At 38.6% G+C, this 26569-nt stretch overlaps 1 protein-coding gene across 3 annotated transcripts in view; it reads right to left on the bottom strand.

The window, feature by feature from the left end:
* Window positions 1-26569, bottom strand: part of LOC113523924 (protein kinase C-binding protein NELL1) — a 170922-nt gene that overhangs the window by 92349 nt on the left and 52004 nt on the right. For 2 of the 3 annotated variants that reach the window (XM_034308508.2, XM_053238169.1), the window contains exons 5-7: window positions 11476-11572; window positions 4571-4643; window positions 545-627 (exon numbers count right to left, since the gene is read on the bottom strand). In XM_034308508.2, the coding sequence (XP_034164399.2) occupies window positions 545-627; window positions 4571-4643; window positions 11476-11572 (253 nt within the window). The remainder of the gene's footprint in view (window positions 1-544; window positions 628-4570; window positions 4644-11475; window positions 11573-26569) is intronic. The other variant, XM_034308509.2, reaches the window with a different exon arrangement.

The raw sequence follows: 26569 nt of genomic DNA, 5'->3' as shown, positions 1-26569 counted from the left end.
GACATTGAGACGCTCGACACAGCTGCATGACTCTCTATATCACCTTCTGTGTGTCTGTGAGGCAAGAGTGGAAGAAGTGATTGAGTGTACGGCCAAGAATAGAAATGCTCTGTGAAAAGCAGAAGAGTTTTTTTTTAAATAATAATAAAAATTAAAAATTAATAATTTCTAAAAAATTGCTAGTTGGTTTAAAGTACATCATTGTGTCTGATCACTGATTCTTATTCACAAAGAGGACAAATATGCCAAATGACACTACAGCAGCAGTGCGAAGGTTTAGTTAGATTATCTAGAATATTGAACATGCACTTAAGAGGGTTCGCTTTCATAACTTTATCAGAACTTCTCTCATTTTCCTAATTTTTTTAAATCTTGTAGTAGATGTACAGTGATTTGCCATAGCTGGAAGTAATGGTTCTTAATAACCCTGTTATCTATACTGCTACAGCATAATGTTCTTCTTACAGATAGTATCACGTGAGAAAGTGAGTGAGAGAGAGAGAGAGAGAGAGAGAGAGAGAGATGGAAGCGGAGGGAGCCTCACCTTCAATGTCATTTTAGCCAAAAGCTCCTGCAGATCCATTATTCCCTGCACGAGGCTGAGAAAATCACTGCATGTTGGACATGCTTAATGAAGACACAGAAGCCGAAGAAGAGGAAGAGCAAGAAGAGGAAAACAAAGAGAATTACAGAAAAATCACAAGGTTAAGATACAGATTTAAGGAAAACATTTTGAATTAACCCATCCTATATATATATATATATATATGTGCAGGTCCGGAAGTATTTGGACAACGACAGAGTTTTTGTGATTTTGCCTTTATACACCACCACAACGGATTTGGATGAATGGATAAAACAATCAAGATGTGATGGAAGTGTAGACGTTCAGCTTTGTTTTAAGACTGAAGGTGGCTGCAGTGAAGGCCTGGCAAAGCATCTCCAGGGAGGAAACTCAGAATCTGAGTTTTGAGATCATGGGCTCCAGACTTCAGGCAGTCACTGACTGCAAAGGATTTTCATCCAAGTATTAAAATGATGGTTATATTTACAATTATGTCACTTTGTTCAAATACCTTTGAGCTGAAAATAGAAGTACTTTGTTGAAAATGGCTGTAATTCCTAAGTGGTAAATGCCATATTTTTGTGGAAACTCTTAAAGTAAAGCTGAAAGTCTACACTTCCATCACATCTTGACTGTTTTATTTCAAATCCATTGTGGTGGTGTATAAAGGCAAAATCACAAAATCTCCAAATACTTCCGGAACTGACTGTGTATATATATTTAGATAGATAGATAGATAGATAGATGGATAGATGTCTTATGTTTAAAGACAGTTTAAATGTATTTCTAGGACAAGGACCAGATCTAGGAGATTAATCCTGTATGTCCATGTATACACTTATTTCTGAATTAAAACACATTTGCTCTATCATTATGCCTGAGAAACACTGAGGGGAAAAAAAATACAGGGCTGCAGAAAACAAGTCTATTTTCATTCACGAATGAAATTCCTGAACCAGATGATTTTGATCTTCTGTGTAATTGCCCGAGTAGAAAGCTAGCTCTGTCTTTCCCAAATCAAGAAATTGTTATTTACATTTGACAAAAACAGCCAATTAGTAATATTTTATGAGATTGACTACAGTTTTTGGGGCTTGTTACATTCCAGAAACATTCAAAATGTAAAATTTAGTAGACACACTATCAGAATCTGCTATAAAGCGGGGACACACTCGCAGTCCCCGCAGAGATAGAGCGCAGTCTGTGTGAGCTATATGGAGCATATTTCTTCTGTTTGTATATCCCAGGTTATGTGTGTAATAGCTGCATATTTCAGATACTGCAACCAGAAATGTGCACTGCTATTAACCTGTTTCTAATGAAAAGACTGAGAAAAAGAAATGCATTTTTCTTTCCCTGTGCCTGAATATTATTATTAATATATATGCTCTCCTTTAAAACTCAACATTAAAGTAAAGACTTTGAGGATTTTTTTGTTTGTTTGTTTCATCCTGCTGGTTCATCCCGGTTCCTACGCACACACCCAGTCTGAAGATTTATTTATTTATTTATTTATTTTTTGTTTTACCCCGGCAGTGGGTCCAAAAATTCTTCAAAAAGCCCAAATAAAAAGCTTTTGCATTTACATCTAGAAGCCTCAGCCTCTGGTGTTTCAGTTCTGAGCGCTACACTGTAAAGCAGACAGTTATGCCAATTGAAAGCGAACTGAACGAGTGAAAAGGAGAGGTGGAGGCAAAGGCACTCAGGCAAAGACGAGTCGTTTCACTTGGTTTGAGACATGAAAATATAAAAGCTGTCCTTTTTTTTTTTTTTTTTTAAATTTGCTCAGAATAATGTATTGATTTTACTGACCCTCATCACACACACCATTCCTTTCCCTGACTTGAAGACTAATATATTAAAGCCTTTTTATCCAGGCAGGGCAAATATGAACATAACAGGACCTGTGGCTAGAGAGAAAATTCCTAAATTCATTACTTGCAAAGAGGATTCAGTGGTATTAACACAGCTGGATAGTAATATCAATAAAAAAAAAATTCAAGTATTAAAAAAAATCTGTGAATATGTGTAGATTGAGCTACCAGTCTATTGGATATGGAATTTTTTTAAGATGAGATGCACTCATTGGCAAGCAGCATGACATGCACAATTTCCATCTTAACGACGCTGCATGCAGCTTGTGTGCTAATCAGAAAGACGTCGGCACAATGGGTTTTTTTAGCTTTCAGAAACCCTTGAGTGTAACGCGATTTAGCCCTGTAGGTACTGTAATACAACTCCACGCCACCTTCTGATTGATTTATTTAATCTCCGCACTCTCACTAAAAAGCCGTTAACACAATTTTCATCCATTCTTTATGGGAATACTTTACTTTTTTATGGATTATTTAGCTGGATAGCACACGGCTGAGTACAGTCAGCAACTGAATGAATATCCTAATGTCTATAAAAAGCAAGAAAATGTGGAATATCAAGAACATTTACGCACACTGTGTTAGTGGTGTGCATTATGGAGTATGCACAGTGGACTATCATGCTAGCCTACTATTCTGTGTCTCACAGGGCGAAGCTCTATATTTTGGCACTGGGCTCAGGTATAATGATGAGTATATTTTGTGCATTTAAAAAAAAAAGAGTGAGAGAGAACGCAGAGAGGAGGATGAGAAGGCAGAGAAGCAACATAAATGCTAGTAATATATGCAACCGCGGCTCTGTGAACACCAGATAACCTCCAGGGGCAAAGAACATCACCTGGATAAATTCTTGTGCACGTTCAAAGACATGCCATATGATTTATTTGATATAAATATGGCTGCCAACGTTTCCCTGGACACTTCTCGCCAGTTCCGATGTCAGGAATCCCTCTCTCGGCATGGTGCTTAATCCAGTGCTCTTATTGTGACATCCTCTCCACCTCTTGTGTTTCCACCTGTTTAGTTTCCTGATTAGTACTAAATTGTTAAAGTGCATCACGCCTGCTTCTCCATGTGCAGCTTTTAACCCATTTAACCATCACCAACAAAACCAGCTGTCCCCTAGATCACAGTAACGTTGTTTATAAAACAGGAACATGGACTTAATCATGTAGCTGACGGACTTAAATGAAGTAATCGCCCCTGTTTACAATCGCACATAACAATTTCCTGCTCTTGATTCAACTAATGTAATAAAGCATTCTAATTTAGTCTTGCAGTGCATTTTAAATAAACAGTGGAGACACTTTGGGAGCTCCTTCAGCCACCATTTAACATTTAGAAGCCACACTCAGCTCGCTCTTGTCTTTACTAGGAGCTCAATACATGATCTATAATGTATACTAATGAACTTGTAGTTTTTAGACTCTTGCATTACAGTCATAATTTCATACTGTGATATGATTACATTTAGAATTTCACCTAGACTGAATATGAATATCATGGTTTGGAGGTCTGTGTATGATTTCAGGTAACTATGCAGTAGTAAAGCAGATCCACCCTTTACTCTGTTTAACTTTAATGCGAATATAATCGGGGACTGCTTCTGTATCAATTCATTATTTAATTATTAAGTATTCAATCATATGTTCAGGAATTGTGTGGAACTAAATAGCACTAAGAGACAGAGTATGACTGTAAATATCAATAATAAAAATCATATATATGTAAAATATATAAGAAAATGTACATACGAGAGAGAGAGAGGAGAATGACAGAGAGAGAGAGAGAAAGAGTGCGAGAGGGGAGAATGAGAGAGAGAGAGCGCGAGAGGGGAGAATGAGAGAGAGAGAGTGCGAGAGGGGAGAATGAGAGAGAGAGAGCGCGAGAGGGGAGAATGAGAGAAAGAGGAGAGTGAGAGAGAGCCATGTTGCTTTCAGTGTTTGTCATTTAATTTGCACAGAATCCATATTCAATGCAGGAACAGATTGCTGTGCCTTTAGCTACTCACAGTAATAATTATGGCACAGAGTGAATTTTTTAAATGAAACTCAGTTTCATGAGCAACACGATTAGTGATAGGGGAGAGAAATGTGCGCTTGTAATTGATGTAAACCCAAAATCCACTTACTGCGATTGAGGCTGGGACACTGCATAATGTAGCCATTTGAAGAAAAAACAAATTTGACATCTTGCATAGAGCCCTGCAGAGACAGTGCGACAGACAGACAGACAGACAGACGGACAGACAGACAGTGGATTAAGTCCCATTCTTGAAAATTAGACTGTGATAACATTTCAAATTAAAGGCTCTGCTGTAATTTCCATCACTTGTTCCTAATCTAAATTTTAGATTAAAGGTGTGTTTTCATTGAGGAGGATAACACATAAAGCAAAGCGCAAAGCGCAAAGCGCAATCATCCGTGATTGCAGCAACCACACCAAGCTGCCACACCGATCGGCTCGGCTCATCAAGGCAGATAGAAATAGGGAGCAAATATAAAAAGATCTGCATGTGCAAAAAGATGGCTGGCCTGATGGACTTTTTCATCAGAGGTCAAATACTCGCATCATCTGTGAAAGTGCTGACTGATTTCTTCAAGACTGAAATCTACACAATTCTGGAACAAGGTCAATGATAATAAGAGGGAAAATAAAGACTGATTTATGGATTTGGTTCACTAATTAATAACAATATATATATATATATCTGGCTGTTTAGCTCAATGAGCAATGGGGGCGAATGTACTAATGCGGCCATTTGTTCACCAGAAGGAAGCAGAAACAGGATTTCATCATTACGCTTCTGCGCTGCTAAACAAGGTCACGCAAACAGGTAATGATTATAAGTAATGCTGAAAGAATTATGTTTTTGCAGTCTCTCCCCATGACTACATCCCAAATATCATAGCACTATATTAAGTAGTATGTCAAAAAACGATATGGTTCAATGATGCAATTTACGACACGTTACAACAAATAGCTTCAAATAAAATATTTAGCAACACTTTATGAAAGTGCATTTTTTTAAAGCCCTGTTCATGCAGCGTGCTATCCAGAGTAATGCCATCCAATTACAGGAGGGAAAGGTGCAGGAGGAGTAGACACTAATCACAAACCTGAAATGAGCAAAAGGGTCAGGCGATGAGGAAATGGGCGTAAACTAGGCAATTCCAAACCGGCGGGGAATTTAAGGAGATCAAACCAGACGGGGAATGGGCTCTGTCAGCTAACATGGAGGCTGACTGAGAATTATGGGTAAAGTATTTCAACTGCTTGAGAGTTGTAGCAATGATGTTCCCTCACCAAAAGCTGTGAAATATGTTCTTTATTATAATAGCACTCCTTTTTTTTTAAATCAGCTGCACTATGTGATGATTACATGTAATATGTGAAAATATGGTGTGATCTCATCTATGCATCTTCAACATTTTCTTTTGCAGAATGTTCTACTGCATTTCCTGTTTCACGACCACGCAAACGTGTCTTCAATATATTTTTTTTAAATATTCACTCACTGTTTTTATACTGTCATGAATTTTGCAATTTTTTGTTTTTTATTGTTTTCGAAGCCAGTATTTACTTATGAAGTATGAGTATTTACTTACTTCTCTGGCAATGGCCCATAATCTGCTAGGTAAATACTGTGGGGGTTTTGTAATGAGGAAGGATTAAGGCACACAGACTCCAAACCTGGGTGAGCTGTAATGTATCCAAGAGTGTCTAAGAGCTGCTTACACTGCTGCATTACCTTTTCAACCATTCAGGAGGACAGCATAACATAGGTAATTAAGTCTAACTTAATTACGTCTGACTTATTTCTGTAAAATAAAGAAATAATTAACTACTGAATGTTTAATTTTTATTATTGTGCATATAGCCTAGGTATTAGGAGTGTAACGATACTTTGCCTGAATATGTGTTTTAGGTTTCTGTTTTCAATTGATTCAAACATTCAACACTATATATGCAACTATATAACTGAACGACAGTGTTTGCATGATTCATTCAGACTCTTAACAGCATATAATGATATTTTATCAGTTTATTCTTGTGCTTGTGTCAAGAAATGAAACATTTTGATCGTTATTTGGTAACAGAAGGAAAGCGCATAGGAAAAGCATCTGATGGTGGTTTTGTGGCTGCTGGTTGAGCTCTTGTGAAGGTAGATGACATTAGGAGTTCTGCTTAGTACCAGGATATTATGGTTGCCTCTGCCAGGAGGTTCAGACTTGGCCAAATACACAGAACATCCAACAAAATGATGAGCCAGACATTCTTCTTAATCAACACAGAAATGGTTCAATCAATATTCTGCAATGACCATCTCAGTCTCTGGATTGAATCCCTATTGAACACACGACTGAATATAAATTATTTTTTATATTATATATATATTCTCTCCTCTTCTCTTCACTGCACACTGAGGTGCTTCTCTCCTTGGATGCAGACTCAAAGACTTCGGAGTCTGGTTTAAGGGGGTCTGTCATTTGGTTTTGGTCCTTTTATTTCCTGGGCAGCTAACAGGAAAAGTTTGCTATACTTGTATTGTAATGCATCTGAGCAATACACACCTCCTAGGCTTCGTGCCGAGTCATTGTTCTGGCAGGTTTTGATCACAGGAGCCACTCTGGCCTTACTTCTATGTCGGCTGTAAGAGCTAAACCTGCAATTACTGCTTTAATAATGGACAGAGTGTTTGATCTTTGGTATTAAACTGGTGTAATGGCTTTGTTTATGATGTTTGAGCAGACCAAGAGCAAGCTTAACTTACTCATATCACATTTCTGTAGGTATCTACAGCCCATACACTTTGTACTGCAATATGAACAAACATTATGAGGTGCAAGAAAAGCTGCTGGACATTGCAATAATCAGTGTGCAGCCAAGTACACAACCCTGAAATGAAGGTTTCGCTATTCTTCTGGTTTATTCATCAATAAAATAACAATAATGGCAATTCTTCTCTACTTAAGTCAAATAACTACTATTGCACACTTTTCTCTGAGAAAATTATACACACAGTGATGTTTTTTGACCCATGCACACCACACTTTATTTAAATAGATAAAGTGACAGCTAAATTTTCTTTATTTAAATTTTGCCATTTATGTCTTGCTGAGTTTTAACAAGGCTGCCACTTTAGGTTGTTCTGTTTCAGCAGCTTTTCTTTCAAATCAATTCAATTTTAGTCATATAGTGCTTTTAACAAAGGACATTGTCACAAAGCGGCTTTACAGAAATCCGGACAGAAGTTTAGATTTAGATCCCTAACGAAAAATTCAGAGGTGGACAGTGGCAAGGAAAAACTCCCTGAGACAACATGAGGAAGAAACTCTTACAGGAACCAGACTCAAAAGGGAACTCATCCTCTTTTAAGTGATATAAGAGAAACCCATATTGTGATAAGAATAAAAACATAATTCAACATGTAATTATCAATTAGACATCTGTAAACATAACCAGACTAATCGAGTTTACCTCTCCACACCTTATACTGTCAGTGTCAATAATACTATAGTAGTATTATTGAATAATAATAATAATAATAATAATAATAATAATAATAATGCACAGCTGAGTGTGTGTTAGATAAAGGAGAAAATGTAAACAGCTCCTGGTAGCAAACCATGTAAGCACAATTATAATTTCATTCAACCTTCCATTGAAGCATGCAGCTTCTCTACACAGCTTCAGAGGAAGGAAAATCTGGTCTGTTATTAAAGCTCAGACCAAGGCTTTGCTCTGCTGGAGTACATCACAGCGTCGCCGATTATTCAGCAGTGCTTTCATTATTTCATCCTCATGTAAAGTGCTTTAATAGTTTCCAGAGTTATCTGGGTTTCTACACAAAAACAACAGGACAGTAATCAGTCTCTTTATTGAGCTTGTTCCACAAATTATGTCTCAGGCTCAGACGCTCTGCCCACAGCGTTACACACACCGGCGGATGTGTAATGTACAGAAAATAGTCACAACTATCAGACTTTTCAGTTACACTCAATGAGCATAATGCTAGCTAAACGATTACCTACTCTGCACATTGCAACAGCACTGAGCCTTTCAGCCAGATGCATCGTGTACCGCTTTATTTCGCAGACATTTTTTGTTTTGTTGTAAAGCTTCTACTTCATTGTTGGATTTTTTTTGTTAAAATATTCAGTTTTGGTCATACAGAAAGTGAGGGAACCTCATTAGTGCAACTTTCAAGCACCACAAGCACAGGCCAAAACAGTACGAATATGAAATAGGGGGAAGGGGGCGGGGCTTCCAAAGAGTGTCGGTTGACATCAGAGAGTTCAGCTCTATCTTACTAAACTATCTTTACTATTTAGATCTTTACATCCTAGTCTAAATAGTAGTATGTAGTGGTAGTAGTGTGTAGTACTTGGTTTTGGACAAAGCCTTGAGCTCTTCAGAGTGCACTGACTTGCCCCTCTCAGTGTTCAGATTAAACCATAAGGTGGAGAAAGATGAAGCACAACATATGTTACAAAATGTTCTTTTGCAAGTAGCTTGAAATGCAGTTTTTCTACCCGAGGGGGAAAAAACTTACAAGCAGCAGTGTTATCCTACCAAGGGAAAAGGGATCAAAAACTCTGTGTGCGACACAGAGCTGCAATTTTGATCTCATGCTGTGTGTCTGAGGTTTCTGAGGTTTCCGCACTCACACCTTAATTCCCACCTGCAATTAGTCCCTATTTACTGTTTGATGCACAAAAATAGAAGAAAAACTGATAACCGTGGTTTCATCTTATACAGTCATATACAACCTTTCATTATAGAGACGTTATGAGGTAACAAAGATTGTTGGTGTCTCTGGTGACTGTACATTGTAGGAATTACAGCACTTTTTATATGTGGTCCTCCCTTTTTAAGGGGCCAAAGGAAAAAGGACAATTAGCTGCTCTGCTGTTCTATGGTCAGGTGTGAGTTATTCTATCATTATTTCACTTACAATTAAGCTGATAAAAGGTGTAGAGTTAATTAAGTCTGGCATTTGCATTTGGAATCTGTTGCTGTTAACTCTCAATATGAAGCAAGCCATCATTAGGCTGAAAAAATTAAAACAAACCCATCAGATAGACGGGGAAAGAACATTAGGTGTGGCTGAATCAACTATTTGGTACATTATTAAAAAGCCTGAGCTCACTGGTGTGCTCAGGAACACCAAAAGGCCCGGAAGACTACGGAAAACAACTGTGGTGGATGACAGAAGAAATCTTACGTCTGTCTGAGAAATGTTTCCTTTATGATTAATGTTAGATTGTCCAATTACTTTCTGTCCCTATTGCACAGTGCCTATTGGTGCTAAAAATATGTTGAATGGTTATTAACATATTGACATGTAGAAACCAGTCAACATGCCTTTGCCAACAAAGAATTTTGTTAACTTTTTAGAGTATAAAGCAGCTGTTGATGTTTGAATTGTGTCATTGTCCTTTTCGTTTTGATGCATCACTCTTTCCTTTATTTGGGTTATTCATTCCTTCCTCTTTCTATTCTTTGTTGCCTGCAGATTTTCCCAACAGTAATTAAAAAGCAAGGCAGTACTGTGCAAGTGGTCTTTTATCGGCACAGGCTCCAAGTTTGGAGCTCAATATCCAGCAAAAGGGATTAACTTATGATTGGAAGGCAAGGAAAAAACTGTAGTGCAAGATGTAGTACACTTTGTCGTAAAACAAGTGAAAAAATAATTTGTTCGTAAATACAGACGAGTCAACAATGCATCAGCTACAGATGTTTCGTGTCAGTGTGGATTTTTGTTTGAAGTGTTCTTGTAAATACTCGTATACAGATGTTTATATTCAGGAATAAGGCTAAATAAAGGTGTGTGTGATTCGCAGCTCTACACTATGTTGTCAGTGGCTTATTTTTCTGAGCTGTGTTCCACGTCACACCCTACTTCCTGTTCTCCACACTGGTGAATCTGGAGCATTACGCAACACACTGACACAGACTAAACCGTCTTAAATAGCCAGAAATTTTATCTCTAGAAGGTAAACCCAGGATCACTGGTCTGGAACACCAACCCTAGGACTTCAGTTGCACCTCCTTTGTAGTGCCTCAGTTTCCAATCTTCAGCTCGCAACCACAGAAACAATATGAGATATTTTGAACTTTCACTTATGGGATGCAGCGATCCCCATCCTGTCTGCTGTGTTTGTTTTCAGTTTTGTAACCATTTTGTATTGCTGTTTTTTTTTCCTTGCCTCACAAACGTGATATCTCTCTGAACAACCTTTATCATTTCTAATGACAAGAAAAATGACCCATATATCGAACAGAAAGTCAGACTTCAACATAGCCTCAAGTAACCTATAAAAAAAACTCTAAAAAACCCTGTGCCTAAATATATAGAAAGCACACTGGTCATGTGATCATGCACTCATTTGTGGAAAACCTGTTACATGTGAAGTGATCAATAGCCCGATGGCTCCGGATAGCAATGACCGACACAAACCGTGTTATAAAAAGGCCACAGATGTCAGGCATTTTAGCCGCCTTTGGAGCTCTATTTCTGGCTAAAATGAACCTCAGGTGCTGCCACAGAGCTCATTATGCTTCGGTCCCCTGGTCAGAGACTTTGTTTAATCTATCATTCGAATTTTTGGAGAACCAAACTGTGGGAACCCGAAAGCCTGACCGCCGTAGCAGACCTTGGTGTGCTCTCTTGGGCTTGCCCTCTCACCTCACTCTCATTGTAAACAAATGCTTGAGGACCAGTAGCTACCTCTATAAGTGCTAGTGTGAAGCTGTTATTAATGTATATAGTCATACAGATCCCAAAAATATATACATATACAATTTTTATGTAATGTGTACACTGCCAGCTGTCTGTTCTACACACTGGCATAGTTTACTGTTTCCCTTCTGGGCGCTAAATTGGTAACTCCATGACATCAAAGATTGTATAAGAGACAACAGCGGAAGCATGCGTTCTGTATATTTTAACCTTTATTGCTCTATGTTCTAATCTACATAGTTCTGGAATGAAGAATTTAGACTTTTTTAAAGTGTATTATGAAGCTTTACCTTGAAGAGTCCGTGTCTGTGGCTGCGTTGTCCGAGCCAAATCCCGCTTCCTGCAGTCAAATCCATCTCAGAAGAGTCTATCTCTCTCTCGTATATCCTGCCAATCAAACACATATACACACATGCACACACACACACACACACACACACACACACACACACACACACACACACACAAACACCTTTTGTGACAGGAATAGGGATCAAATAAGTGTAAATAACAAATCCAATAGCAAAGGATGAATGTGTTTATGCATCGGTTTTTCCTCGCTCCTTCCCTCAGATGAAACAGAATTCAGAGCCGAAAAAGTTCTTGTTTTTTCTCTCTCCTCTCTCTCGACCTTGTTCATGCTGACTGACTGCAAAAAATCACCAAGACATGGAGCACAAAGCAGAAATCAATGTTTCACCTGCCAACTCTTAGCCTTACAGCTCACTGAGTCCTTCTTTAAATCCTCCACCAAAACCAGACAGCAGAAACACACTCTCACACAGGCAACACCCACCTTTATAAAAGCAGAATCTATATGTTTCTCCAGGAAAAACACTTTCCTTCCTGCTAGATTAGCAAGTTAAACCTGGGGCATGAAAAGAATGATAATGGACAGATTCGTCCAAGTAAATGCACATATTTCTCAGCACACATTTTTCTATATAAAAATCATACACTTTTTTCAGGACACTAGAATTAGATTAGAGCTGGTCAGGTAATTAACAGCATGATGACCATGAGCCATTCTTCTGCGGGATTTGTCTGCACATCTATTATCTTACATCAACATATTTCCATTGGCAGCCAAAAAGATTCTTATTATAGTCTAGAAAGTACACTCTTCTAAAATTCTGAAACTTTTTAAATAACCCTCTTATTAATCCACTGAATATAACAATGGTGGTTGGCACCAGGTGCTGTGAATATCACATAGACAACTTCTTGTAAGCGCATCCTTCAAACAAATTCATGAAGTGACCGTATGGAGCAGTATTTGCAATGAATACCATATTTCCTTGGAACCTTCTCACCCAGTTCCTGCCATGTTGGTGCTGTTTCTGAATGACAGGGAATCCTGGTTATTATAGAACCACTGTTATATATATATATAAAACTAGTGCCCTATCTTTAGACTGAATCTCTAATGACTATCACCTGGATACTGTATGCAACAATGTCATCAGGAGCCAGCACCCCTTAGAACTGGATATGTGTCCGGTGACACTCACATCATCGGGATGGGGCATGTTATCCTTGTAGAACATGTAGAAGGTGCATGGTGATGCCCAGGTTGCAGCAGCCTTCCTGGAGCAGCACTCCTCCCATGACATTGAGACACTGTTTGTATAGTGGCATGTTATGGTAGGGCCCCAACCAACTTGCAGGCCAGTCTCTGCACAAGGGAGCTCCCTGTGTCTTTGCTCCATGATAGATGATCAAATAGTCAGAATCCAGTCAAAAATTGGGTGATACAGCCTTAGAGAGAAACCCCAGGTTTAACTACAACGTCACTCTGGCCACCAATGCATGCATAGTGAGATTATCACCAAGGCCTGCAGTTCTCGCAACTTTTTCCCTAAGTTGATCACTAGCAAGAAGGAAGTCTTCTGAGAAACCCACTTCAGTTCAGCAGCCTGCATGGACTCATACCGAGATGGCCAGCGTAAAGGGGAGATCCTACACAAGGCCCTTGGTGGTGAGTGGTGGAAGGAGGAGTCATGATCCCTTCAGATGCGTAGTGATAAGTTTATTAGCCCTCAGCAAGACACCATCCATGGTGCTGTGATGCACTACAGTGGCCAATGACATACCCCTGTAGTGTAGACTGGGACTTTCTTCAGTCTAGCATTCTCTACAGGAAGGTGAGTACTCTAGGAACCAGAAAGGCAATGGATCCAATTGATAGGTGAACACCATTCTCAACTGAGAGCACAGAAGGTCTAGGCGCTCTTGAGTTGAGAAAGGTTTCCAGCACTGCTGGGTCACAGTGCTCAACCCGTCAACTGCTCACTCCAAGGGAAGCACTTGACCTGCTAAAGATGGCTATACAACAGAGGTATTTACTGCAAATACTACAGCACTTGGACACTGGTATCCTAGAACTTCACTTGTGTGCATAAGAGAGAAAAAGATTTTCCCACGATATGCGTCTCATTATTACGCTCAAAACAGTGACACCTTTTAGGGTGAGCGAGACACATCCATTAGCATGCAAATGCAATTACACTAGTGGCATACACAGATTTGATGATCTGCAGTCACAGCCATTAAGAGCTAATTTCAGTTACAGACAATAAACAAAGCTTATTAAGCCACAAAAATAAAAAAAATACAACTAAGTAGAATGATGTGTGCATTTCACATGTTTAATCTTCAGTTTAATATAATTCAGTTTAGCTTCATTCAGAAGCTTTACAGCTGGAAGATGTAGATGAAGATGGGGGATGTCAGATCAGATGTCAGACAGCAGTGGCAGTGGTGATGACATATTTGTTTTTTTTAATCAATTAAGGCACGTTCTATCAATCAGTCAATCTTGATATGTTAATAACTGCGCCATAAAATACCGTTATGACGATTGACCTCGATATCACTAAGCCTGGAGTGTAGCGAGCTGGCTTTCAAACAGAAACAGGAAAAAGCCATGATTCTGATTGGTTAGTCCTGGTTCTCACCAGCTAGTAGCTAATAAAATGTGAAGACACAAATTATGGGATGCATTCATTTGCTCATTTGAGGTTTGGGGCAGTTAGATATGGAATCGTAACTATGACAATATCGTAAATATGACGATCCTGTTCACCTTCCATGGACATTATTACAGTACAATTGCTGCACATGTTATTTGACACTGAGTAATATGGTTTTAATTATGTACAGAGTAACTGTGCTATAATGATGTTCATAAAATGTATATATAATGAGCTGTGCAGAATATGTGTCATGTTAAATATCCACGAGCAACCCTCTGGAACTGGAATTATTTCAGCGGAAGGTTCAAATCTGAAAACCGCCGCTAGCTACGTTACTGTGTGTTTTCAGTAGGGCTCAGATACAGAGACTGACGTGGCTTTGCAACACATGGAGTGTGTGTCCGGGAACTAGACGTTCTACCTACAGCCAAGCCTTAATGTCCTAGCACAGACAATCAGATTTTACTACTTACAAACTGAAAAACCTGTTTCAAACATGGACTTTTTTTTTTTTTTTTAATTATGGCTCTAATGTGTTTAATTAGTATTTTTAACTGCTTATGTATTTTTAATACACATTACATGGTTTGATATTCTTCGGTTTTCTTCATGGTGATAACGGATGACGGATTTGTGTGCATGTGTGAAACCTATTATTTATACCCCTGGGGAAAAAAAAAAAAAAAAACAGGACCTGGTCACTGAGGTAACTGAATTTCTGGGGAATGAAAGCAAATTAAAAATTAATTTTTCAATAATTAAATAAATAAATTAACGAGTAAAAATGTATAGCACAATTACTGACAAGTTGCTATGATCTATAACATTTCTTAATGATAAAATAAAATCAATTAGCATTTGTTATTTAACATTTATGGAAAAATACTCCAGGGTTCGAGCTTTTTAACAGTCAGATATAACGCAGACTGCTCTGCTCTTTGTCTCCCTTTGTGTTTGGGATGCATTAACATCACCCTGTTGTTGAAGTGCTGAAAAATATTGACGCCCCTCTCTCGCTGACCCTTGCTTAAGGGACCACTTGGAAAAAATCAGGACTTTTTCCAGGCAGAGCATCTAAAGCATTTAAAATCTAAAATCCTTCCAATAATATCTGTAATGCAGTAGATTTATAGTGAGCATGTTGCATCTTTGCGACAGTATCAGCGGTAATTATTTATGCATTCAGGATTTTTTTAGTGCGTGAAGAGACTTGCGTGACTAACAGTGGAGTTCTGCAGTAATCCAAGAAAGCGCCAACAAATGCGGAATCTGCACTAATGGCAATGGGACAGCCAGTCTAGCTTTACCTTTAATGCTGTTATGTCTAGGTTATAACTTTATTCTTAAGACAGTCATGTATCCATGCTCACAAAACACCACAACGCTGAACCAGAGTAACCCTTATAGGACAAACACTAAATTAGACTATAGATATCAGGGCCCTTTAGAGGGCAATGTTACAGGCAGTAGAACAATGGGCCTCATTCATCAACCTAGATGTTTTCTATTATTGGTATCAATTAAAGAATATGAAAAATAAAGACAGTGAGATCAACCCGAACCCATAAATTAAGACACATAATAAAAATCAATCATTCAATTATGACAAAAGAAATGCTGATGTATAAAGGCAGGATGCGTGGACAGACGTTTTCGCCTGCATGCCGTGTTTATGAGGGAAAGGATGTTTGAGTAGGACTAGTATGAGTGTTTTTTTTTTTTTGGAGGATGAAAGCTGGCTTATAAATCGCTTCCGTTTGCCACTGCGTTTTCTTTTAACTCGGCGCAACACTCCAGCACGTTGGCTGAGACGCACAAAACAATTTTAAAATAGCAGCTTCTCTCTGCTTGCTGTGATCACCTGGGTACAGTGTAGATGTGTTTTTCCACTCCGTTTCATGTCACACCATTTTCTTTCGCATTTAATTCACCTTTTCTGTAAATTATCTCTAGATTTGAACCTTTTCAGGTGCTGTTACACTGCTAAATAATATGGTTTCATTGGCATAGACACGAGTTAAAATAACTTGCACTTCTACCTCTGAGAAGTACCTTTTTTTGGCATTTACTCATTATTTCAGCGCTATGAGCTTTGCCTTTTTTTTTTGGAAGCAGTACAGACAGGGTTACCAGGCACTTGGTTTTCCTATTGAACCAAGAACTTCATTTAACATTTCTCATCCTTACTGAACTTTTGCAGCAGATTTCAAACCACAATTAGATCCTACTGTGCAGTTTCACAGCCCATCTTTCCTGTGCCTGATGAATGACTTGACTATTTATAAATTACCAGCTGCTTTCCTGGTTAGAAACCTGTCAGTCAGTCTTAAAGGCGTATATAACAATGCACATGTTCAGGCTTTTACTTCAATTCAGTTTTCAATAATTATTTATTATGCAGAACTTCAATTATACATTATACTGATTAGTTTGGATACGAAGCTTCCAAATTTCATTTCAGAACGAAAGATTTCTAAGTAGCATGTCCTTGTGCAAAATATTCATCATATTAATCTGTAAAACTGAAATGCCTTATAATAAAAGCTTATGCAGGGCATCTCATCGGAGCAGTTAGTCTTTTACTGCCTCATATAGCACTTTCTTCCCTGAAATGCAGACTCCTTACTGTATAGTACATTGGTCTGATCATGCTAATTTTTATATCTGCAAAAACTACCATGTTGAATTATGTCTTCGGACCCTTTGCACACAGGTCTGGTGTGTGTGTGTGTTTGTGGTAAATTCAGTTTATACGTCATTGAGAAAGGCGCAGCTCTGTCTCTATAGCTGACAGTGGATGAAAGAGCCAAAAACATGCCAGAAGGTCATATCAATTTCTGAACCACTGAAACTATTCCTAGAGAGTAGGTTTTTTTGGGTACAGCTGCAAAATGTGAAAAAGTGAATAGGTCCGAATGCTTTCTAAATGCATTGTCTGTAAAATGTATAATATATTTTATAATTGCTCTCTCAGCAACAGAAAAATATTCACCCTTGTTGGGAGATCGAGAATTCAAATTCCAACACTGTCACAGCCAATCCGTGGCCAGGACTCAAGACAACAAAACTGGCCTTCCAGTCTAAGTGGGAGGGGCATACTCTCACTCCCCTGTCAATCACAATCACGCTAGACAAACACATGGCGACTGTGAGATCATGTATGTGGAAGAGGGCAGTTAGCATTTTGCAGAGAATAAGTGCACTTAAGAAAACTTGTATGAAAAAATAGTTAAAATAATAATAATAATGTTTATGCTCAAAATATCACTCATTGCATGTTATTATTTATTTTACGTGTGAATTTTTTCTCTTAATCATGAACGATACCAATAATGTTAATAGATGACTTGCTATGACTATGCTATTACATTCACTCACTCTCTCGCACACACACACATTCACACACACACACACACACACACACACAAAGCGAGCTTGCAGGGCCCTGGTTTGGGAGCCTTTATTTGGTTCACCAATTCCTTTAATTCGAGTTTTCCTTCATTTCTGCACAAAGTCGAAGTGCAACAAAAGAGTGAACATCCATCCAAAAAGATTTCATGCTTCTTCCCAGACTAATTCTCCATCATCCCGTCACACTTCTCACTCGCCTCCTCACATCAGTGTACTGCGCACCGTGTGTTCAGTATTCAGTGTCGCTGTCTCTTTAGTTTTTTACAGCAATATAATTGTACCGTCAAATTTCTCTTCTCGTCGGTGATGAGTAATTTAACCACCTCTGATGGCAATGTGAGTCTGCTGCTAAGCTTGGGGGCTATCTGAGACTGAGAAATGAGGACAACAGTAACATCAGCTTTCGGTTTCACACTTACGGATGACATTTTAATGAGCATTTATTTCACCCAGCGCTAAAGGAGCTGAACATAGTCTCTGTAATAGAATCGTGACCTTTTATAACCAGTTGATTAGAGAAACTGAGGAAAACACGGTTTGTGGTTGAAAAAAATTACTACCAGGCGGCAGTTGCACCAGTAGGAACAGTAGTAAGTTCAATCATAAGGCAGGATGTAAAGTCGATCCTATTGTAAGCATTTTTAACAATTATTTTTTACTATAGCAAACAAAAATGCTATGTATGAAAACAATGGTACGATATATTATATAGTAATGATATAATATATGGAATAATACGTAAGTATTATTCGTAACGTTTATTATTAGTCTTAGATTATGTGGAGCATCTGCCATACAAGTCCCTGTGCACTAGCTGTTACTATAGAAACAATAACATATTAGAACGAGCGCATTAATATTAACGTTCACGTTACAGCCGGAATTACCTGAGCTGTTATACGAAAATAATACACACCTTCTGACATTTCGAGCATTCAAATGTACTATGGTATAATATTATATTACATTTATGGTAACCTTTTGATATATATTGTGGATTGCTAATATCGCAGTTTGATGCGCTACTCGAGGAACAAGCGTTCTATGCTGGCTAATATAAAAACAACCTATTTTTTAATTTATAATCCCATTTACGCGTGTTACAGAAACTATTTCTGCAAGGTGTCCATGTCCAGAAAACATTTGACAATAACTGAATTTCTACCAGTTCCGATGAGCCTGAGTGCATGCTTTTATTCTTTATTCTTTTCACCTCACCACTCAAAAGCAGACACCCAGAGAGCAATCTGTATAATATCACTACTAACAACTACTCTGGCATCTATTTATAACTCCTGGCCCTGTGGAACAGGGGTTACATATCAAAGAATGCTTTCTAAGACATCATCCACTGAGAAAATACAGACTTAAATAATAAGCTGCTGCAAGCTTGGGAAATGCTGAGCAGTAGACAATAAACAAAACTTCTACCATGTCGGATAATTGGAGCATGTTTTATAGTGTTCTAAAATAAGGTTGGATAATATCAAGAATTCTTTCATTTCATTAGTTATGGAAAATAAGGGGGGAAAAAGGGTTTTTTTTCCTCAATATCATTATTTTAGGGGGCTTAGTGGCTTAGTGGTTAGCACTGTTGCCTTGCATCTCCAGGGTTGGGGTTCAATTCCCGTGTGTGTGTGTGTGTGTGTGTGTGTGTGTGTGTGTGTGTGTGTGTGTGTGTGTGTGGTTACATGTTCTCCCCACGCTTTGGGGGTTTCCTTGCCCAGTCCAAAGACATGCATTGTAGGCTGACTGGCTTTTCCAAATTGTCTATAGTGTGTGAATGTGTGCAGTTGTGCCCTGTGATGCGTTGGAGCCCCGGCCTTGTGCCCCAAGTCCCCTGGGATAGGATCCAGGTTACCCCGTGACCCTGTGTAGGATAAGAGGTATGGAGAATGGATGGAATACAATCTGTTCATTTCTTCTCCACTGCATCTCAGAGATGCCCTACAGGGTTTAGGTCGGGGCACTGGGAGAGCCAGACTAAGACTTTACGTTTCTTAGACAAGGAGACTGGTATGGTTTGGATCATTATCCTGCTGAAAAATCCACTTCTGTCCCTTCTGTCTTCAATTCTGCATTCAAAATGTCTCTGTGAACATCTGGGTTCATGATGCCATCTTCTCCTGGCTTCCTCCACACAAACACTATACCATCAGCTCCATCCAAGCTGCCGGCTTCCTGTGCATGTACTTTTGCAAATTTCTTAGTCTTGAGCCTGATGAATGGTTTCGTCTGCATTACTCTCCCTCTGCACTCACGCTCATTGATCCTGTTTTAAATAGTTTGTGCTCTAGTTGTATCAGGTAATTCTTACTGATGTCTGAAGCAATGCTCTTTCTCACCTGTCTGTTCAGTGTTTAAATTTTTTTTGTCTAGTTTTCAAGAGTGTGCTTGTGGTATCTTTCTTTAAAATCAATTCCACTTTGTTGTTTTCTAACGCACTGAAAGTGTAAGTGTGGTTTCCAAATACTTTTGGGATCACTGTGTTGCCATGTATTATATTTAAACACGTTCACTTGGCAGGAGTGAAAAAGCTCAGGATTTAACAGGCTTGTTTCTTTATGCACACACTGTCTTATACAGGGAGATTAAACAACAACAACAACAACAACAACAACTCTTACTTCTACAGCACTACAACTACATCACTGCTTTGCATATGTGTCTGGCAAATGTAATATAAAATGTAATTCATAAAATGAACAGTATATTAAACCGACTTCTCACCTCAGCTGCACTGTTCAAGTATTTATAAAATTCCAATAACCAACAGAATCAAACGAATCGAATAACAATCAAACTTCTGTCTGTTCCTGACATGAACATCGATTCTGAATTCATATCTGTTTCTTATTGTGCAATATACTCCTGCGTTCCCTTTTTTCCCCACAAATGTCTACATTTTGCTCAACTGACAAACCTTTCTTTCTGTCTGTTTGTTTTTCTTCCATCACTTCACCCATCTATCCATCCCTTTTTTTTCTTACTTCTATTTCAGCACCTTGAAATCACATGTAAGTACTGTGTTACTGAAATGTGATATTCTAAATCGTGATAACATTAGGCAGTTATAACATGAAAATGTAACATAGGCAAGTTTTGATGGATTTATAAACTCCATAAGTGCTATTTAAAGAAACCTTCTTACTCATTTTGGACTTTAAACCTTGTATAAAACATTTATTCAGCACTTAAACCGCAGTAATTATAAGCGCCCTCAGGCCAACTATCTCATTGCAGGCTTCAGATTTAAATGTATTGTGTTTAAATAAAACAGCACATGGCCTGAATATTTCAAAAAAAAATTTATTCTCCTTCCTTTAAGGTTACTGGAGATATAAAATGAGTTAAATTACAATAGTATTATTTGTGTTTATGCCATTTTTGTGCATTGGTTGAATCTTGTGTTTTATAGCATGACTGTGTTATTTGGCTCAAATAACAGAAGAATGAAACATTATTATTATTATTATTATTATTATTATTATTATTATTATTATTATCATTATTATTATTATTATTATTATTATTATTATTATTATTATTATTATTATTATTATTATCATTATTATTATTATTATTATTATTATTATTATATATAAGAGGGAGAGGAGCATAAGAGGACCATCACAGACCACAGATAGGTTTTAAAATACCTCAGTGTCTCCACTGATCTATAATAATAATAATAATAATAATAATAATAATAATAATAATAATAATACTGTAGTGTAGTAAACAGAACTATGAGTGAAACCTCAGCTAAGAAAGCAGCGTGCGCAGTTCATGAATCCAGCAGAGGCTTAGTGAGAAATCAGTGACGTCTCGATGATGGATGAGCGAGGCGAGACATGAGGGAGCCTTTTACAGCCTAAATGATTTTCCAGAGGACCATTTCTCTCACATGCCTCCTGAATAATGAGGATTTATTGACTGTTCAGTACAACACCTTTTGTTATTTTTTCCCACTGTGCAAATACGATTCGCAAAATATTCACCGTCCTCATGTAGCCTGTAACGAATAAATATTCATGATTATGAACATCTTTATTTACTATGAATTACATTAAGCTGTAAGCGTTGCAGATAAACACTCGGTCAAATTATCGTTCAGTCTACACTTATATACGCTGCTCTCCGTGTTATCCATTCGAGATTATACCTCAGGCGATGTGTGTAGCGCAGCAGGCGGTGCGATCCAGACGCAGGTGCTACAGTCACAGCTAGTGTGTGTGTGTGTGTGTGTGTGTGTGTGTGTGCGTGTGTGTGTGAGAGCAAGTCTGGGTGTGTTAAATGCCTGCCAGATGAATAAATGTAAATGAGATTGTATTATGACGGCACAGACAAAAAGAGATTCTTCCACTGTACTACTTTTTTTTCTCTTTCTTTTATCTGACACACTCATTGCTTTATTCTCTGAGGATTTTGCAGCCTTGTGTGGTTTCCTGAAAAGGCATAAACAGCAATATTGCTGTGCAATGGTTCATTATATTGTCGCAATATCTCATTATCCCTCCCATCAAAGTGGCACATTGGAACAAAGTCTCGTCTATACACCTGAAAATTACAGAGCAGCACTGTAACATGGAGAAAAATGAATAAAAACACACAACAAAGAGCGAGGAAATTACAGCGGTGTATACAAACGCTAACAGCGGGTCAGAGAAAGCAGGGATTTTAAACGTGACATTTATCCTCATGTAACTTTGTATAGCAGTTACAGTGTGGTATGGATACTTTTGCTGGCATTTGATACACAATTTCTTTTTCAGAAATGATTGAATTCGCAGGTAAGCCAACGAACGAATTTCAGCAGGAAATGATTTTCATAGAAAGGAAGTCCCAATTTCTATAAATAATTCAGGTTTAAGATGCTTTTATTTCACAAAATATTACAAAAATGATGTAAAACATTAGCAGCATTTAACCTCACTAGTTAAAACGTCCGTTTAAAGCACAAATCTGAAACCTTGATTATAACCTCAGTAAAGCGCTCAGACGTATGAGGTATTGATTGTTTAGCCACGTCGTTCTCTCTGAAGGCCAAATCTCTCAGAAATCTGATGGCAGCGTCCTCCTGCCACAGCCTGACAGCCAGGGAGAAAATCTCCGGATAAATATTTGTTTGCCTTGACGAAAGAGGCAGAGCTAATCGGTTTTCTCAGGGCTGAAAGAACTCTTTCACCTGTCACCTCATTCCACGCTGAGCTCAAAGCAAATATGACCTCAAAACACAGACCTGTCTGTCACTAGCGTACATTAAAAATGCTATGGTTTGGTGTTTATGACTCTGCACTAGGGACTGGAGGGTGGCGAATTCAAATTCCAGCACTACCACAAAGCCAGGGCCGCAACAACTGTCAACAGCTGGAACACGCTCTATTTGCACTGGCCAGTTTAATAGGAACACCTATACCTCGCTCATTCATGCTATTATGCAATCACGTGGCAGCAGTGCAATGCATAAAATCCTGCAGATACAGGAGCCAGACCAGCTATTTGAAGGCACTTGTATAGCGTTGCACTTTTTTTTTTGAAGTTATGTCAACATTAAAACACGCCTGATGTGATTTTTATTAATACTGTTGGTCTGACACTCAGTGTTTGATTTCAGCTTTTTGTTCATTTGTTTAGAAAGGAAACTCTGCTCATATACTGGCTAGTATTCCAAGTTTAAGTATTTGAGCAGGTTCTGATCACCTGGGATTTTGACACACACCAGCTGACAGGAAGTCTACAGTAACTCAAATAACCAATCGTTACATCCGTGTTGAGCAGAAAAGCATCTCAAAAAGCACAACACACTGAACCTTGATGCAAGTCGTGACAACTTGGGGTGTCCTGTCTGGCATTTTCAGCGTTTAGTATCAATAAAAACAGATCATGTTTTTTACCATTTTAATCATTCACTATCTAAAATAGTTTTTAGATTGTGAATCATTAGCTCACCCTAATCAGGATTTTTTAAAAAAAACAGTGCACATCTGTAGTTGGGATTTATTATGAACTGGAGTGATGTAGCTGAGGCTGAGGAAGTGTGAGAGCCAGAATTCACACACTGTGCTGATAGTGCTGGCATTTCTACCTCTGGGCTTTTTTTCCAGTTCATTAAAAAATCAAACAAAGAAAAAAAAAACACTGGTATACACACTCCACCTTTGTGCATACAGCTAAATTAGTGCAATTTATCCTTCTCTGCTCCAGGCAGACTTTTTCTGTTAGCATGTAGACTAACTGATCATGTGATGCTGTCAAGTTGCACGCTTTAACACAGTCCGCTCTGAAAGCTATTCACACTGGATTCTCATCACACTATTTTCCTGGTGCCATGTAACTGTAGAGAAACTCTCCACCTCATGTAAGCCTGCCTTGTTTCAGATGTGTACCGCGACTAAATAATAACATCCTCCAATTATTTTTACTGACCAAAAACATCCACAGCACCGCCTTCCTGTTTTCTAATGGCTCACAATACCAAGGCTATCTTGGAAAACAAGGTTGCTACACACTCCTTTTCCATCCAAACATGATTACACTCGCATTTTCAGGGCATCGCAAATTATTTCATCATTCAGTCGGGTAATGTAAACTCGGGCAGTGGGTGTCGTGTCTGTGCTGCAGGATTTCAATGATGTGCCAAATGTTGCAAACAATGCTGAATCCTGCTGTCACAGACACACGACATGAGCAATGCAAAAACAAGCTAAAATTCTACCTGGATGGCACAGCTTTGCAAGGAGATGAGTTAAAGTTAGCTAGCTGAGTTAACTCTGTCCTCACTGTTTTTTTGGCCACTTAGCTTGGGCAAAACTTGAGCTGATCTCACATGACCAACCACAATTTTTTCCCCATAACTTTAGCAATTTAGTTTTGCCTATCTAAATGTTCAGTGTCCAGGAACAAAAGGCTGAAAAAAGTTTGTTAGCAACATCCATGCTGTCTTGAATCAACTTACACTAATAGGTCAAAAGAATGTGCACCCTTTCTAATTATTGATTAGGAAGTGCATAAAATCAACACCACAGCCATTCAATCTCCTTCCACGAACACTGGCAGTGAAATGGGTCGTACTGAAGAGCTCATTGACTTTAAAAGTGGCAAGGCTACAACCCATTTCGTGAAATTTCCACCCTGGTGGATTTGCCGCGGTCAAGTCTAAGTGCTATTATTGTGAAATGGAAGCGTCTAATGAAGCGGTAGACCACGCAAAGTCACAGAGCGCATAAAAATCACCTATCCTCTTTTGCATCATTCACTACAGAGTTCCAAACTGCTTCTGGAAGCAACATCAGCACTGTGTGTGTGGAGTTTCATGAAATGGGTTTCAATGGCAACTGCACACAAGCCTGAGATCATTCTGCGCAATTCCAAGTGTGGGCTGGAGTGGTGTAAAGCGCCACCACTGGACTCTGGCGCAGTGGAAACGTGTTCTCTGGAGTGATGATTCACGCTTCCCTATCTGGCAATCCGATGGACGAAACTGGGTTTCACAGACGCTACCTACTGGAACGCATAGTGCCAATAGTTAAGTTTGGTGGAGGAAATAATAATGGTCAAATAATTAGACTATTGTATGCTTTCAACTTTGTGGCAAGAGATTGGAGAAGGCCGTTTCCTGTTCCAGCAGGACTTTGCCCTTGTGTGCAAAGCGAGGTCCATACTTGAACTCCAGTGGCTTGCACAGAGCCCTGACCTCAACCCACTAAACACAGCCAGTGTGCACACATTTTCCACAGACAAACTCTGTAGAAAGCCTTCCCAGAAGAGTGGAGCTGCTAAGGAAGAAAGCAACTCCATTTCAATGGCCATGGTTTTGGAATGGGATGTTCAACAAGCTCATATAGGCATGATGGTCAGGTGTCCACATACTTTTGACCATGTAGTGTATATGTTACTTAAATTAGACGAATAATCCAATAGTCCTTGATAGTAATCAAAATCAATAGGTATAGCAAGAAGGCTGGAGGAAGTACAGTAGTATATTTAATAAATAATGTTGATAATCATGATTGCACATAAACATATAGCTAGTCTAGATTAGCGTCAACATGCAGTTTGTAAATTTGTATTATGCTGCATTCGAGGGAAGTTGCAACTTGTAATTCCCCTCCTACAACTGGTAAAAAACGTCAAAAACACCCCCCTCAACGTGCAATTACTACTCTTAGGGTAGTCTACTCAACTTCCCCGTCTATAGAGTGACATCAGATCTACTTTTAAACAGATTTATAGCAGTATTCGCAGACATTGCACATGGTTAAATCTATAACACTGACCATACTACTCACTGTTCTGAGACGGCATCAACGTCAGAGTCATCAGTAACGTTAGCCGGGTAGCTGTTTGCTGAGCTAGTCGCTAATGTCTGCTGGTTAGCTTGTTTTTAACGCTACTTGCATCTGTCCTCTGCTGTTTCTCTATGGCAATTTTAGTCCAAAATATTGCATAAATGTTTGAAGTTCACTGTAGTATAACAGAACAGAACCAATGAAGGCCCCGAGGAGGGAAATGACATCATTACAACCACTTACAAAGCGCCACAAATGCAGTATTAGAATGTGCAGACACGGGTCCTTATCTGCTCATTATTCCTTAAGCTGAATAAATAGCTGCATTTGTATACAAGAGGCTGCATGAAGCACTGACTCGGCTGTGGAGTCTGGGGCAGACGGGTAGTCTGCTGTTCAGAATTCAATTGCTTTCTTTCACCTTTTTGTTCATTTGATTTGGAAAGGAAATTTATTGGCTCATATAGTAGCTATATTTATAAATGCATTAAGCCTTAATTAAACCTGACTGAGTTAAAGATGATGATTTTGAGCTCTAAAATGAGTAAAAAAACTAGCTGTAAACAGAGTTTACATAATTACCTGCAGGTGAGGCGGGAACATGATTCAGCTTTCTACCTGATTATGGCCTTGAACAGCTGTTATTAAAAAAAAAGAAAAAGAAAAGAAAAAACTCTTCTATAACCATCTTTTCCCTCTCAGATCTC

Source organism: Pangasianodon hypophthalmus, chromosome 11 (assembly GCF_027358585.1).
Source record: "Pangasianodon hypophthalmus isolate fPanHyp1 chromosome 11, fPanHyp1.pri, whole genome shotgun sequence".
NCBI lineage: Eukaryota > Metazoa > Chordata > Actinopteri > Siluriformes > Pangasiidae > Pangasianodon > Pangasianodon hypophthalmus.
Note: the sequence above shows the minus strand (reverse complement) of the source record. Positions and strands in the feature narration are given on the sequence as shown.